The 13534-nt window shown below is 41.2% G+C and overlaps 1 protein-coding gene across 6 annotated transcripts in view; it reads left to right on the top strand.

The window, feature by feature from the left end:
- Positions 1-13534, top strand: part of LOC100255892 (uncharacterized) — a 55820-nt gene that overhangs the window by 38342 nt on the left and 3944 nt on the right. For 5 of the 6 annotated variants that reach the window (XM_010650414.3, XM_059736264.1, XM_010650413.3 and 2 more), the window contains 4 exons: positions 6237-6375; positions 6502-6625; positions 6711-6794; positions 13003-13467. In XM_010650414.3, the coding sequence (XP_010648716.1) occupies positions 6237-6375; positions 6502-6625; positions 6711-6794; positions 13003-13467 (812 nt within the window). The remainder of the gene's footprint in view (positions 1-6236; positions 6376-6501; positions 6626-6710; positions 6795-13002; positions 13468-13534) is intronic. The other variant, XM_059736263.1, reaches the window with a different exon arrangement.

The following is a 13534-nucleotide window of genomic DNA, read 5'->3' as shown; positions in this document are numbered from 1 at the left end:
TGTCACTCTCCACCCTATCCCAAAATTCTACCTGTTGCAAGGCTAGATTTTTATTGACTTCCACCCTACCAAACACTTCCCTGTTCCAAGACTTAATTTTATCCTTCAGAAACTTCAATTTGTAAGCCACTCTGAAGCTAGCCCTCCCCCTCCCCCCCGCCTCCTGCCACCACCCCCGAAGGAGATCCTTAAACCCCTCAACTTTGAGCCACATGTTTTCAAACCTAAAAGGGGAGGGGCCCTTTCTTACCCCCCCGCCTTTCAGTAAAATGGGAAAATGGTCAGAGACGGGTTTGGGCAGCCTGCACTGAAGGACCCCACTGAAACAGTCCAGCCAATCTTGGGTCACCAGAAACCGGTCCAGTCTCGCCCAGGCTTGGTTATTCCTTCCCCCACTCCAGGAAGCCACCCCCCCATGCACAGGAATGTCCAAAAGCTCTAACTCATCCGTCACTTGGGCAAATCTTCTCATAGCGCCAGTCAGCCTCCCCTGATTACTCCTTTCCCCAAGGTTTAGAGTGACGTTAAAATCACCCCCAACACACCAAGGATCATCCCAGATTCCCCTAATCGCCCCAAGCTCCCCCCAGAAGGTGTCCCTGTCATCTTTGGAAAACGGCCCATACACACCCGTAAATATCCAGGTCTTCCCATCCTCAGCATTCCTAATTCTGCAAGAAATAGTGAATTGGCCCATTTCCATCTCAAGGATTTCTAGGGTTCTTTTGTCCCAGCAAATTAGAATCCCTCCTGCTGCTCCCTGAGCATCCAAGGCACCCCAATCCAGGAACCTCCCTGACCCCAGACTCCTAACCATACCCTCATTCATGGATTGAACTTTCGTTTCCTGGATACAAAACAAGTCTACTTTATGCTTTCTAATCAATGCTTTAATCACTTTCCTCTTGGAACTATCATTAGCCCCGCGTACATTCCAGCTTAAAAGCCTTATTTTCATTGGACTTCCATAATTTGACACCCTCGTCCTTGCACAGTACCCTTTCTCTTCTTCCCCCCCTCATAGTTGACTGAGCATTCAAGTCTTCTCAACTCCCTTTCAAATTTTGATTTCTCCAACATAGCTTTGCTGTGAATTCTTTCTCTTCTCTTCCTAATTTTAACCATGAACTCCAGAATGTCTTTCTCTAAGCCCTCTGTCGGAAATCCCAGGAATTGACTAAACCTAGCCAAATCACTTTCTTCCCATCCTACATCCACCCATGCACCCTCTTCTTGAGAAATAGGCCGAGCTAGGCACAGAGCCTTTCTATCATCCTCCATGCTATCGTTACTAATCTCTACCAAGTCCCAGCACTTCCCCACTAACTGCTGTGAATGGCCACTTTCGTTGCAAAAACCATCCCCCTTGGTTGACTCCACTAAAATTCCAGAACGGTCGAAAGACTCCTTCCTTGGAGTCCGACCAAAAGAATAAAAGAAAGGGGGAGAAGGGTCCAAAATCTCCATTCCAGATGAAGACGGAGCATACCTTGCATCTTCCTCCAGCAGAGCACTATCGGTTCTGGAGATCCCCCCCCCACTGTGTCTCATCTCCACGTCTTAGCCCCCACTGATCATCCTCCCCCCAGCATTTAGAGATGCCCACGTCTGGACTCCTCAGTGGGCCTCGGATGCGCTCCATAGCAGAGGAGCCCATCTCATTCTGTGCCTTAGAAGAAGTAGGAGAAGCTGAGCTTCGAGATGCAGGCCCATACCCTTTTAGTAGACCCACCGTCCCAGCCTTTTCTTTTTCCTTGGGCTTCCCATTGCCATTCCCATAACACACCAGCCCAAACAGACTTGGCCCATTGGGGATGTGAGCTTTAGGCCCTCTAGAAGTTAATTGGCCCAACAAACCCAGCCCACCCGATGCATGGGACCCGACTGGCGGCCCGTCTTCGCTCCGAATTGAATCCGAATTCTGACCCGACCCGCTAGCCTGGCTCTGCGTCCCATCCTCAGTCATCAGGCAGTCCTCGAGCCTTGAGCCCTCCATCGCCCCCGCCACGCGCCCCCCCGCGCGTGCACTCGCGTCACCCCCTTCCTTCGCAACTGTCACGAAGGTCTTCCCTCTCCTTCCAGTCGCCGGAACTTTGAGGACTGGCCTGATTTCCCACCATAATGTAACCGCATAACAACACCCATCACTCCAAACCTCCACTAAGCTGGGAAGAGACCCACCGTTCCGCTTCACCAAGAGACGTGCCCACTGTAAATCCTCCATTTTTTCCGTTTGATGATCGATCGCAAGGAAACCCCCACACGCGTCCCCAATCTTCCTCAAAATATCCCGTTCCCACAGGGAGACAGGCAGCCCCACTACTTGCACCCACGCTTCATTGCTCCTTTCCCCTTCCTTCAAACATCCCGTCTCCGGATTCCATTTTTCTAAACAAAGATCTACCCCCCCAAGCAAAATGTTCCCCATCTTAGATGCTTGCTCCGCCTCTGTCGGGATCTCAAATTCCAATAACACCTTTCCCCTCTCCATTTTAGCCAGCCCTAAATTCCCTTTTAGCCTCCATATTTTCGCTAGCTGGGCTCCCCACCCTCTGAGATCATCACCCTTCGCTGCATTGTGATTCCAAGTCCCAACAATACAGTGACTAAGTTTGGACAAATTTCTTCCCACCTCTTCCTTGGAGACATCTACCCTAGCTACTGCTCTCTCCTTTTCCTTCGCCATTTTGGTCGCCTCCAAAAACGACCTCACCATGTTCGGCCTCTTCTGAGACACGTCTGTCTTCTGGTTATTAGGGCAACTTTCTGCGCAACCCAGACTCCTCAGTGTGTCCGCCATTGATGCCCATCCTCCCCTTTCTCCTCTTCCTCTAGGAATAAAGACTCTAAACCACTTCCCCTCCAAATCCGCAACCCCCAAACGAAGAAAGCAGCCCCCTCTGTTGTAATGGCGCGACAGAGAGTACATCCGCCCGTTTTCTTTCCACTCTCTTGCCCATCTACCCATTCTTCGGTCCTCAATACTCAGATTCAAGCATTCTAGGACTATCCCGAGGCTCACCGGACCTAGTCTGACCCACGACGAGATCCCGCCTTTCCTTTCCACAATCATGGCATGCAATCTTCCCCTTCTTTCTTCCACCTCGACCTCAAATCTTTTCGATTCCACGCCGAAACCCCCCCTCTTGACCTTCTTCCCATGTCTCGACTGCCTCGCGTCTTCTGCGATTTCCGTCGAGCCCTCATCGCCACCGCTCTCTCCCTCACTCGCGATCTTTCTCTCTCTAACCCTCTCTCTCTCCTCCATCCTTTTTCTTCTCCATTCTTTGTCTCCATCTAACACACCTTAGCCTTTCCTCCCTTAACTACCACCTTATCTTGTAGCCTTGCCAAGAAGCACTCCACCATATCAATCTCCCAATTGTTTAGATGCCTAGAGAAGTTAGGAATCCAAACACCCCTCTCATTAGAATACAACCACAAGTCCGCCACTCAAGCCTCTTTAGAGCTAGTTAAGGCAAATGATAGAAAAGAAACATTTAAAGGCTCATTGCCACACCATCTATTTTTCCACAACTTAACCCTTTTACCATTACCCATTGAAAAAAACATTCGACAATTAACTAACTCCTATAGATTCCTTGTAGCCTTCCATAACCTAATGCCATAGTCATCTCTCACTTCCTTAGAGCACCAACCCCCTTCCACTTCCTTATATTTACCGGAAATAATTTGTCTCTAGAAGAGCTCTCTTTTTGTTGCAAAGCGCCAATTCCACTTACATAGGAGGACTTTGTTGAGCGAATGAAGGTACCTGACTCCTAAACCCCCCCTTCCTCTTGTCTAAATGAGGCTTACCCTCTAAGGTCCCACTTCCCCAAAGAAAATCCTTTTGAATTTTTTCCAACCTTAAACATACTAGCCTTGACATTTGTAATAGAGACATAAAGTAAATTGGCAAGCTAGCTAACATACTCCTAATCAACGTTAGTATCCCCCCTTTAGAAATATATTGTCTTTTACACAATGCCATTTTTTTATGGAACCTTTCTTCAACCCTATCCCAAGCCACCAAAGAATTATGAGGGGCACCTAGCGGAAGCCCTAAATAAGTGGTTGGGAGCACACCCACTTTGAGGCCTACTTCAAAAGCCAACTTCTCTAAGTTCTCCACCCTGTCAATTGGAATGAGCTTACTTTTGGTTAGGTTAATTTTCAAACCTGAAATGGCTTCAAACCACATAAGTAACCAACTAAAGTGGGTCATTTGGACGTGAGAGGCCTCACGAAACACCAATGTGTCATCGGGAAAAAACAAATGAGAAAGCTCCAAACCCTCTCCATCTCTACCGTTGACTTTGAAACCGGTAAAAAAACCTCCCTCCCTTGCCCTTCTAAGAAAGCAACTAAGTGCTTCCATGGAAAGTACAAACAAATACGGTGAAAGTGAATCCTCTTATGTTATTCCCCTAGAGCATTGAAAAAACCTCGACAGGGTACCATTCACTATAACAGAGAACCTTGGTGAAGAAATGCACCAATTAATCCAATTGGTTCACCTTTGCCCAAAATCCATTTATTTCTAAACCTCAAGTAAAAATTCCTATTGACATGGTCATACATACGCCTTCTCAACATCAAGCTTGCAAAGCACCTTAGAACTGTTACTTTTCAACATCGAGTCAATTGCTTCATTTTCTATAAGCACTACATTAAGAATTTGCCTACCCTCCGCAAAGGCATTTTGGAATTTGGAGACCTCTTTACTCATCATCTTTCTAAGCCTATTAGCCAACTTTAGCCAATAACTTATAAAGGCTACCCACCAAACTTATAAGCTTGAAATCCTTAAGGTTTTCAACCCCTCCTTTCTTTGGCACCGACACCAAAAACGTTGCAACGAGGTTTTTTTACGATTTTGCTCTGTTCATGAAATTCCCTAAAGAATCCCATCATTTCTTCCTTGACAAACTCCCAACAACATTGTCGAAAAGTCATTGAAAAACTGTCTTGTGCCAAAGCTTTATCCCCATTTAGATTTGACAAGGTGTTGAACACCTCTTCCTCTAAAAAAAGGTTCCTTCACTTTGTTGCATCTTCACTATTTAAAGCATCGAAACTCATGTCCCTGATACTAGGGCACCACTCCCTTGGTTCTATTGAAAGAATCTTAAAGGCCTAGACAATCCCTACCTTAATGTTAGCCTCCTCTATTAAAGAAACCCCATTAACTTGACCTTAGCCAAAGTATTCCTCCTTCTATGTGCATTTGCCATTTTGTGAAAGCAACTGGTATTTCTATCATCCTTCTTCAATCAAACCTCCCTTAACTCGAACTTGTTTCCTCCATAAGAGCCCATTTATGATATTCTACTGTTGAAGCCTCCCTAGTAGTCACCTCCTCAAAAGATAAAGCCCCCAGCCTCTCTTTAGAATCCTAAAAACTCATCTTATTATTATTATTATTTTTTTATCAGAAAAACCCACCTTATTTTCTGTTTTTAAAAACAGAAATTGTTTTCTATTTTTTGGTTGTGAAACATATTTTTTTGTTTTTGTTTTAGAGAACAAAAAGCTGTTTTAAAAAATAGTCATCTAACAGAACTTTTCTTTTTAGACATTATTGATAGTTTGGGATTAGTTTAGGCAAGTTGGTCTCAATTGCATTTTCTTTTCTTTTAGCCTTGGTGCACATTATTTACTTGTATGTTGGGATTGCGCTGCTTTTGCTAGTCATAATTGTTGTGTAAAAAAGGAATGGCAAATATTTTGCTGACCAAGAATGTACCATAAATTATAAAAATGAGAAGAGATTGATATTTTCCTGTAAGGTGGGTGGCAAAGCAACATGGTATTCACTTTCTTCTGTTAATGGCAATTTTGTAACAGAGATGAATTGTTAATGGGAGACATACTTGACATATTGTAACGTTTATGAAAATAACTTTTGTACCGGAGCAACTGTATAACCTGGGCCTTACCCTGGTTCATCTGGATGGCTGCCTTGCTGTTGTTGCCCATCAACACCATGGCAAGTGCTAATTGATCAGCTAGGTGATTGCTTCACCTAGGCAGAATATTGCCTACATCTGCTAGTTCTTGCTAGAGGCTCTTTAGAGGTTTCTATTTGCCCTCAATTTGGTTCTTCTGTAGAGCTATCAAACTTCAAAAGTGACTTTATCATCTCATTTCTACTATCTTTTGGGTATTGTACTTTTTGTTCATTTCTTTCAGCTTACTTTACTTTTATGTTATTAACATTTTTGCATCATCAGGAAAGAGTCCCAGTTCTGGAAATGCTTTTGTGAAGATACCAAAACATGCACCACAAAAGAAAAGCGGATCTGTCGGGTTGGAGAATGCTGAAGATAGTAAGCATTCCATGAGTGAATCATATAAAGTTAATTCCAAAAAGTAAGCTATTTTTTGAAATTGAAATGTAATTATTTTAATCAGTATAGTGTCAGAAAAGTGTCCATTTAGCTGTTTTCTGAGAATGGTGTGAGTTAATTGTAAATCTTTGGATATGTTATGAACCAGATCCATTAAAGAGCACAGGTTTGAGTCCTTTATTTCAGATACAGATGCATTCTGCTGTGTTTGTGGAAGCTCCAACAAAGATGAAATTAATTGCTTATTGGAGTGCAGTCGTTGCTTAATCAGAGTATAAAGTTACTTAGATCATGATTATCTGATTTTCTAATCTCTCTTATAATATTATGTAAGCCTAACTGACATGATGGAAACAGGTGCATCAGGCTTGCTATGGTGTTTCCAGAGTTCCCAAAGGTCGTTGGTATTGCAGACCATGCAGGACAAGTTCTAAAAATATTGTAAGAAATCTGAGCATTATTTTAACAAGTGATTCAGTAGGCTTTTAGTTGTTTCTACCAATTCAAAATTATTGAAGCTAGTACTTTTTAGCCCAAATGTTTGGTGAAAAAACTTCCACAGTTGTCCATGCATGTATTGAATACCCCAAAATTAATAGGGTCCAAAATAACAAATCTAGATAATGAATGGTTAGGGTGATTTTTATTTGTAACCATTTCACTCTTATGTTATGCATGGTTTGAATTGTTGAAATAAGCTTGGCAAGTTATTGTTCAGTTTCCTATAAAAAAATTTCTTCATAAGAATCATTACTTGTTTGCTCTAGCTAGCTCAAAAGAGGCTTGGGTGGCGGATCTATGGGTGCAATCTTTCGAGGGGGGTGGTTGGAACCCAAGCTTCTCTAGACCTTTTAATGACTGGGAGTTTGGGACAGTGGGGTGGTTCTTGTTAAGGATCCAAGATAGGGTGGTGGTGGAGGAAAGGGAGGATGAGGCGTTTTAGGCGAGCACGGAGAGTGAGTCCTTTTCTGTTAAGTCTCTTTACTCTTACCCTTGAGGAAGTAAGGGTGGACCCTTTCCCTTCTTGTGTGGTGTGGAATGCTTGGGTTCCTCCTAAGGTCAGTTTTTTTGCTTGGGAGGCCACCTGGGGGAAAGTCTTGACTTTAGACCAATTAAAAAGGAGAGGGTGGTCTTTAGCCAATAGTTCATGAAAAGACTATTGATCGTATTCTCTTGCATTGTGGAAAGGCAAGGTCGTTATGGGAGCTCTTATTTTCTTTGTTCAAGGTGAGTTGGGTGATTCGGTCTTCGGTTAGAGAGATTTTGGATGAATTATTTCTATATTGAATGCATTGAAAGATGTAAGAAATGGAAGTCGAGATATTCAGCATGGAAAAAGGCTAGGAAACTTCATAAAGTGGAAGAAAAATTTTATTAGAATTTGAAAATTGTGGATAATTGGGTTGACCTCGTTCTACAAGGAATTAGAATTTGAAAATTGTCTATTAATTTTCCAGTTAGAAAATGCTATTTATAAAAATTCTTGTTTAATTTTTCTTTCATTGCAATACAATAATTAAATAAAAGGTATCTTTGATATAGGTAAATATTATATGTGACTTTAGGGAGAGATCAATTTAATTAGATTATTTTTATGTCAAACATGTTGAGAAATTCTTGTCCTTAATGTAGGTTTCTCTGGTTCAATTTTTCTATATCAAATATTATAAGAAAGTACAGTACGGCCAGTTGCAAAAAGTTGAAAATTTCCTTTTCTTAATTTATGTTTCCCTGTTTCAATTCTTCTTCCTTCTATCAGATTCACAACAGGATAGTAGTTCTAGATGAATGTTGATAAGGTTACTGTTGAAAGAGAGAGAGAGAAAAAACCTTAATTCTCATTCATATGATTAACTTCTTACAATAGAAAAATATATATACAAGGTTAGGTTGAACTAACTACCATATATGTGACCTATATTAAGAAAGGAAAGAAAGATTGTACACTATAAATACATTATATTTAACAGTTACATTTTTAAAATCCATCTTGAATACCATGAAAATTAAAAATATTACTTCATATAAGAGGTACTTACATGAAATATGTGGAATTAATTTATTGAGGTTACTTGAGATTTTATACCTAGATGTCTGTAATAGCACCACAAGGTAAAACATAATACTATTATGCATTTTAGCTTCTACCCATGATTTAAACAGTTCTTTTAAAAGGAAATATCGGTTTCTGGATTTTATTCTCCTACTTACATGTTGAGTGCCATTTGATGACATCCATATGAGGTTGTGAAGAACTATTCCAACAGAACAACTTGATTAAGCATGTAATTATATTTTATTCATATCGAATTTGATTCTCTGATATTCTAATGCATCATCAGCTATACTCCTAGATGAATAGTATTGCAGTATTGTTGAATAAGTAAAATTTCAAGCAAGATATGTATATTTTTAAAGTATTGCATATGTTTGCTATATATGCATTTTAAAATACCTCGTGTTAGCACACACATTGCATGTGTCCAATTGCTAGTTGAAAATAAGGGACGATATTTTATTTGTGTAAGAGGGGCAAATGATCGTAATAAAAGAATGGTGCTGAAGTTTTTCATCAAAACACAGAAGGTAGATTTGGTTTGTATTCAGGAAACCAAAATCCAAGATGTGTCCTTAGGAGTGGTGCAAAGTCTAAGGACTAGGAGATTCATTGAATGGGGTGTAGTCAATGCGAGGGGGGCTTCTAGGGGGATTGTAGTGTTTTGGGATAGTAGAGTTCTTGAGTTGGTGGGTATGGACGTTGGGGTTTACTCAATTTCTTGCCAGTTTAAGAATTGTGATGATGGTTTTGTTTGGTTTTTTACTGGGGTGTATGGCCCTACACAGAGAGTTGTTAGAGAGGATTTTTGGGCGGAATTGGGGGCTATAAGGGGACTATGGAATGGCCTGTGTTGGGGGTGGCTTCAATGTTGTAAGATTCCCTTAGGAGTGTTCTAGTGACAACTAGAGGCTGTCTACAGCAATGAGAAGATTTTCAAAGGTCATAGATGAGCTTCACTTGATAGGGGACCTTTTTACATGGAGGTGAGGTTTGAATAATCAAGTCCTTGCACAGTTAGACCGCTTCTTGGTGTCTAATGATTGAGAAGGCCACTTCCATGGAGTGTTACTATACTTGTTGCCTAGACCCGTTTTAGACCATGCTCCAATTTTGTTGAATTTGGGGGGTGGGGGTGTAGAAGCCCTTCTCTTTTTAGGTTTGAGAATATGTGGCTCAAGGCATAAAGTTTTAAGGAGTTAGTGAAGTCTTGGTGGATGACCCTTAATTTTAGGGGGTTCCCTAGCTTTGTTTTGGTAGAAAAATTGAAAAGCCTCAAAGGTTTATTGAAGAGGTGGAACAATGAAGTTTTTGGGAATGTGGCTATTAAGAAATTAGAGGCCTTGTCTCAAGTGGAATTTTGGGATTCTAAAGAGGTGCAGGGTACCTTATCCTTTGACCTTATCCTTTGAGGAGGAGTCTGCCAGGGAGAGCTCAAGGGCAGAATTTAAGAAATGGGCTATAATGGAAGAAACAAGTTGGAGGCATAAATTTGGGAGGTCTAGTTGAAGGAAGGGACATAAACATTAGTCTCTTCCTCAAAATGGCAAATGCTCATAGGAAGAGGAATACTATGACTGAGGTGAAGATTAATGGGGTTTCTTTCACAGAGGAGGCTGATATAAGGGAAGGGATTGTTCAGGCTTTTCAGTCACTTCTATCGAAACCGCCAGGGGAGTGGTGCCCTAGTGTAAGGGACATGCGGTTTACTATTCTTCACAGTTAAGATGCAGCAAAATTGGAGGAATTGTTTCGTGAGGAGGTGTTCATTGCCTTGTTAGAGTTAAATGGGGATAAAGCTCTGTGGCCGGATGACTTTTCTTTGGCTTTCTAGCAACATTGCTGGGATTTACTCAAGGTTGAGGTCTTGAGTTTCTTTAAGAAATTTAATGAACATGGGTGCTTTGTGAAAAGCCTCAATGCAACGTTTCTAGTGTTGGTTCCAAAGAGAAGAGGAACTGAAGAGTTGAAAGATTTTAAGCTGATAAGTTTGGCGGGCAGCCTATATAAGCTATTGGCCAAGGTGTTGGCTAATAGGCTAAAGAAAATGATGGGAAAAGTGGTCTCAAAATATTAGAATGTGTTTGTGGAAGAAAGACAAATTCTTGATGCATTACTTATAGCTAATGAGGCAATTGACTTGATGTTAAGAAGTAATAGAGTAGGGGTGCTTTGTAAACTTGATATTGAAAAAGCTTATGATCATGTAAGCTGGAATTTTTTACTTGAGGTGTTAGGAAAAATGGGTTTTGGACAAAGGTGGATCAATTGGATTAGTTGGTGCATCTCAACTCCAAGGTTCTCGGTGTTAGTGAATGGTACTCCCTCGGGTTTTTTAGAGCTCTAGGGAACTTAAGGTAGGGGGATCTATTATCCCCGTACTTGTTTGTTCTAGCTATGAAGGTGCTCAGTTGCCTTCTTGGAAGGGCAAGAGAGGGTGGCTACTTGTTTGGCTTCAAAGTGTTAGGGAGAAATGGGGAGGGCTTGGAGATTTCCCATTTGTTGTTTGTAGATGATATTTTGATTTTTTGTGAGACTACATTTTCCCAAATGACTTATTTGAGTTGGTTACTCATGTGGTTTGAGGCCATTTTAGGTTTGAAAATAAATTTAGATAAAAGTGAGCTTATTCTGATTGGGAAGGTGTCGAATGTAATGGAGTTGGCTACTATATTTTGTTGTAGAGTGGGTGTACCCCCAACCACTTATTTGGGGCTTCCTCTAGGAGCTGCCCATAACTCGATGGTGGCTTGGGACGGGGTTGAAGAAAGGTTCAGAAAGAGATTAGTAATGTGGAAAAGGCAATATATTTCTAAAGAGGGAAGGCTAACACTGATCAAGAGCACGCTAGCTAGCCTGCCAATCTATTTTATGCCTCTCTTCTAGACGTCGAGAAGAGTTCACTTAAGGTTGGAGAAGATTCAAAGGGAATTTTTGTAGGGAGGTGGGACTCTAGAGAATAAGCCTCATTTAGTGAAGTGGGATATTGTTTGTTTAGACAAAAGTAAAGGAGGCTTTGGAGTTAAACGTCTTAACTCTCTTAATAAGGCTTTCCTTTGCAAATGGATTTGGTTGTTTGCTAAGGAAAGAGATGCCTTTTGAATAGAGGTTATTTGTGGTAAATTTGGGGAATTGGAAAGGGTTGGTGCTCGAAAGGAAGTGAGGGTGGCTATGGCGTTGGTTTTTGGAAGGCTATAAGGCTTTTGTGAGAGCTATTCTCTTCTAGAACTCTCTTTGTAGTGGGCAATGGGAGAAGGGTCAAGTTTTGGAGAGACAAATGGTGCAGGGATGAGCCTTTATGTGTGTCCTTTCCCTCCTTGTTCGCTCTAGCTAGCTCAAAAGAGGCTTGGGTGATAGATTTGTGGGTGCACTCTTTTGAGAGGGGTGGGTTTCTCTAGACCTCTCAATGATTGGGAGATTATTGGGATGGTGGAATCCTTCTTGTCAAGGATTCAAGACAAGGTGGTGGTTAAGGAGAGGGAGGATAAGGTGTTTTGGGCAGTTACAAGGAGTGGATCATTTTCTGTTAAGTCCCTCTATTTTATCCTTGAGAAAGTAAGGGTAAGCCCTTTCCCTACTAGTATTGTATGGAATGCTTGGGTCCCTCCTAAGGTTAGTATTTTTTGCTTGAGAGGCAACATGGGGGAAAGTTTTGACTTTAGACCGATTGCCAAAAAGAGGGTGGTCTTTAGCTAATATCTGCTCCTTTTGTTATGCTCATGAGGAGTAAATTGACCATATACTCTTGCATTGTGGGGAGACAAGGTTGTTGTAGGAGCTCTTGTTCTCGTTGTTCAGGGTGTGTTGGGTGATTCATGCTGCCATTAGAGGGACTCTTTTAGAATGGCAGAGCTTGTTCATTGGAAGAAAGAGAAAGAAAGTGTGGAGAGCAGCGCCTTTGTGCCCCTTCTGAACAATTTGAAAGGAGAGAAATAGATCTTTTTAGAATATGGAGCTTTTTGTTCAAAGGCTGAAGTTTTTGTTTTTGTGCAGTTTATTATCTTGGACAAACTTTTTTTATAGAACATACATATGTCCCTAGTTGATTTTATTGATTGTTTGGGGACAGATTGAGGGAGGTAGTATTTTTGTTTTCCCTATCCTTTTTGGCACTTTTAGATGGCCGTTGTATATATTGTGTGTACTTTGGTGCATCCTTGTTGGAGTTTTTATACAATTTGCACTTATTAAAAAAAAAAAATTTTCATGTGGACAGTTAATAAGGACAAAGAGTTTCCCCTCCTTGCTTTCTATGTAGTGTAAATGGTCACATTGCTCTATGTGTGTGTGTGTGTGTGTGTTGTCTCACTTGCGTCTTGCTTCTCTACAAGCAAAACAAGTGAATTGCAAATATCTTACTTTTAATGATTAGCATGTAAGAATTGAGCTTTTGATAAATTATCCAAATTAATTATTATTGTGTACAATATGACCATACATGTCAAAGTAGATACTTAATTGTTAGTGTTTATACAGACACACACACACACATTTCTTTAATATAATGTGGACATTTTATGTGCATATCTGCATGTTTTCCCTTGTATCTTGTGTTTTTCTCACACCTAAGTTGTACTGGTTTGTCATTTTTAGGTCTGTGTACTCTGTGGTTATGGAGGAGGGGCCATGACACGGGCACTTCGGACTCGCAATATAGTGAAAAGTCTTTTGAAAGTATGGAATATTGAAACAGAATCCTGGCCCAAGAGTTCTGTTCCTCCTGAAGCTTTGCAGGATAAACTAGGCACACTGGATTCCTCAAGATCTGGACTTGAAAATGAATCATTTCCTGTTTTAAGACCTCTAGATATCGAGCCATCTACTACCACTGCTTGGAACATGGATCTGCAGAACCGGTCAGATATTACAAAGAATTTGTCTTGTTCCCTTGGTAATTTAAAGATACATAACACCATAACAGCTGGAATACTTGACTCAACTGTCAAGCAGTGGGTTCATATGGTTTGTGGACTCTGGACACCTGGAACAAGATGCCCAAATGTTGACACTATGAGTGCTTTTGATGTATCTGGTGCTTCACGTCCTAGGGCAAATGTGGTAGGCACTGAACCACTGACTGGTTATTAATGAGGAAAAAAATTACTCATTGCATATGGTTATCAAG

The sequence above is a fragment of the Vitis vinifera genome, chromosome 4 (genome assembly GCF_030704535.1).
Source record: "Vitis vinifera cultivar Pinot Noir 40024 chromosome 4, ASM3070453v1".
Classification (NCBI taxonomy): Eukaryota; Viridiplantae; Streptophyta; class Magnoliopsida; order Vitales; family Vitaceae; genus Vitis; species Vitis vinifera.
Note: the sequence above shows the minus strand (reverse complement) of the source record. Positions and strands in the feature narration are given on the sequence as shown.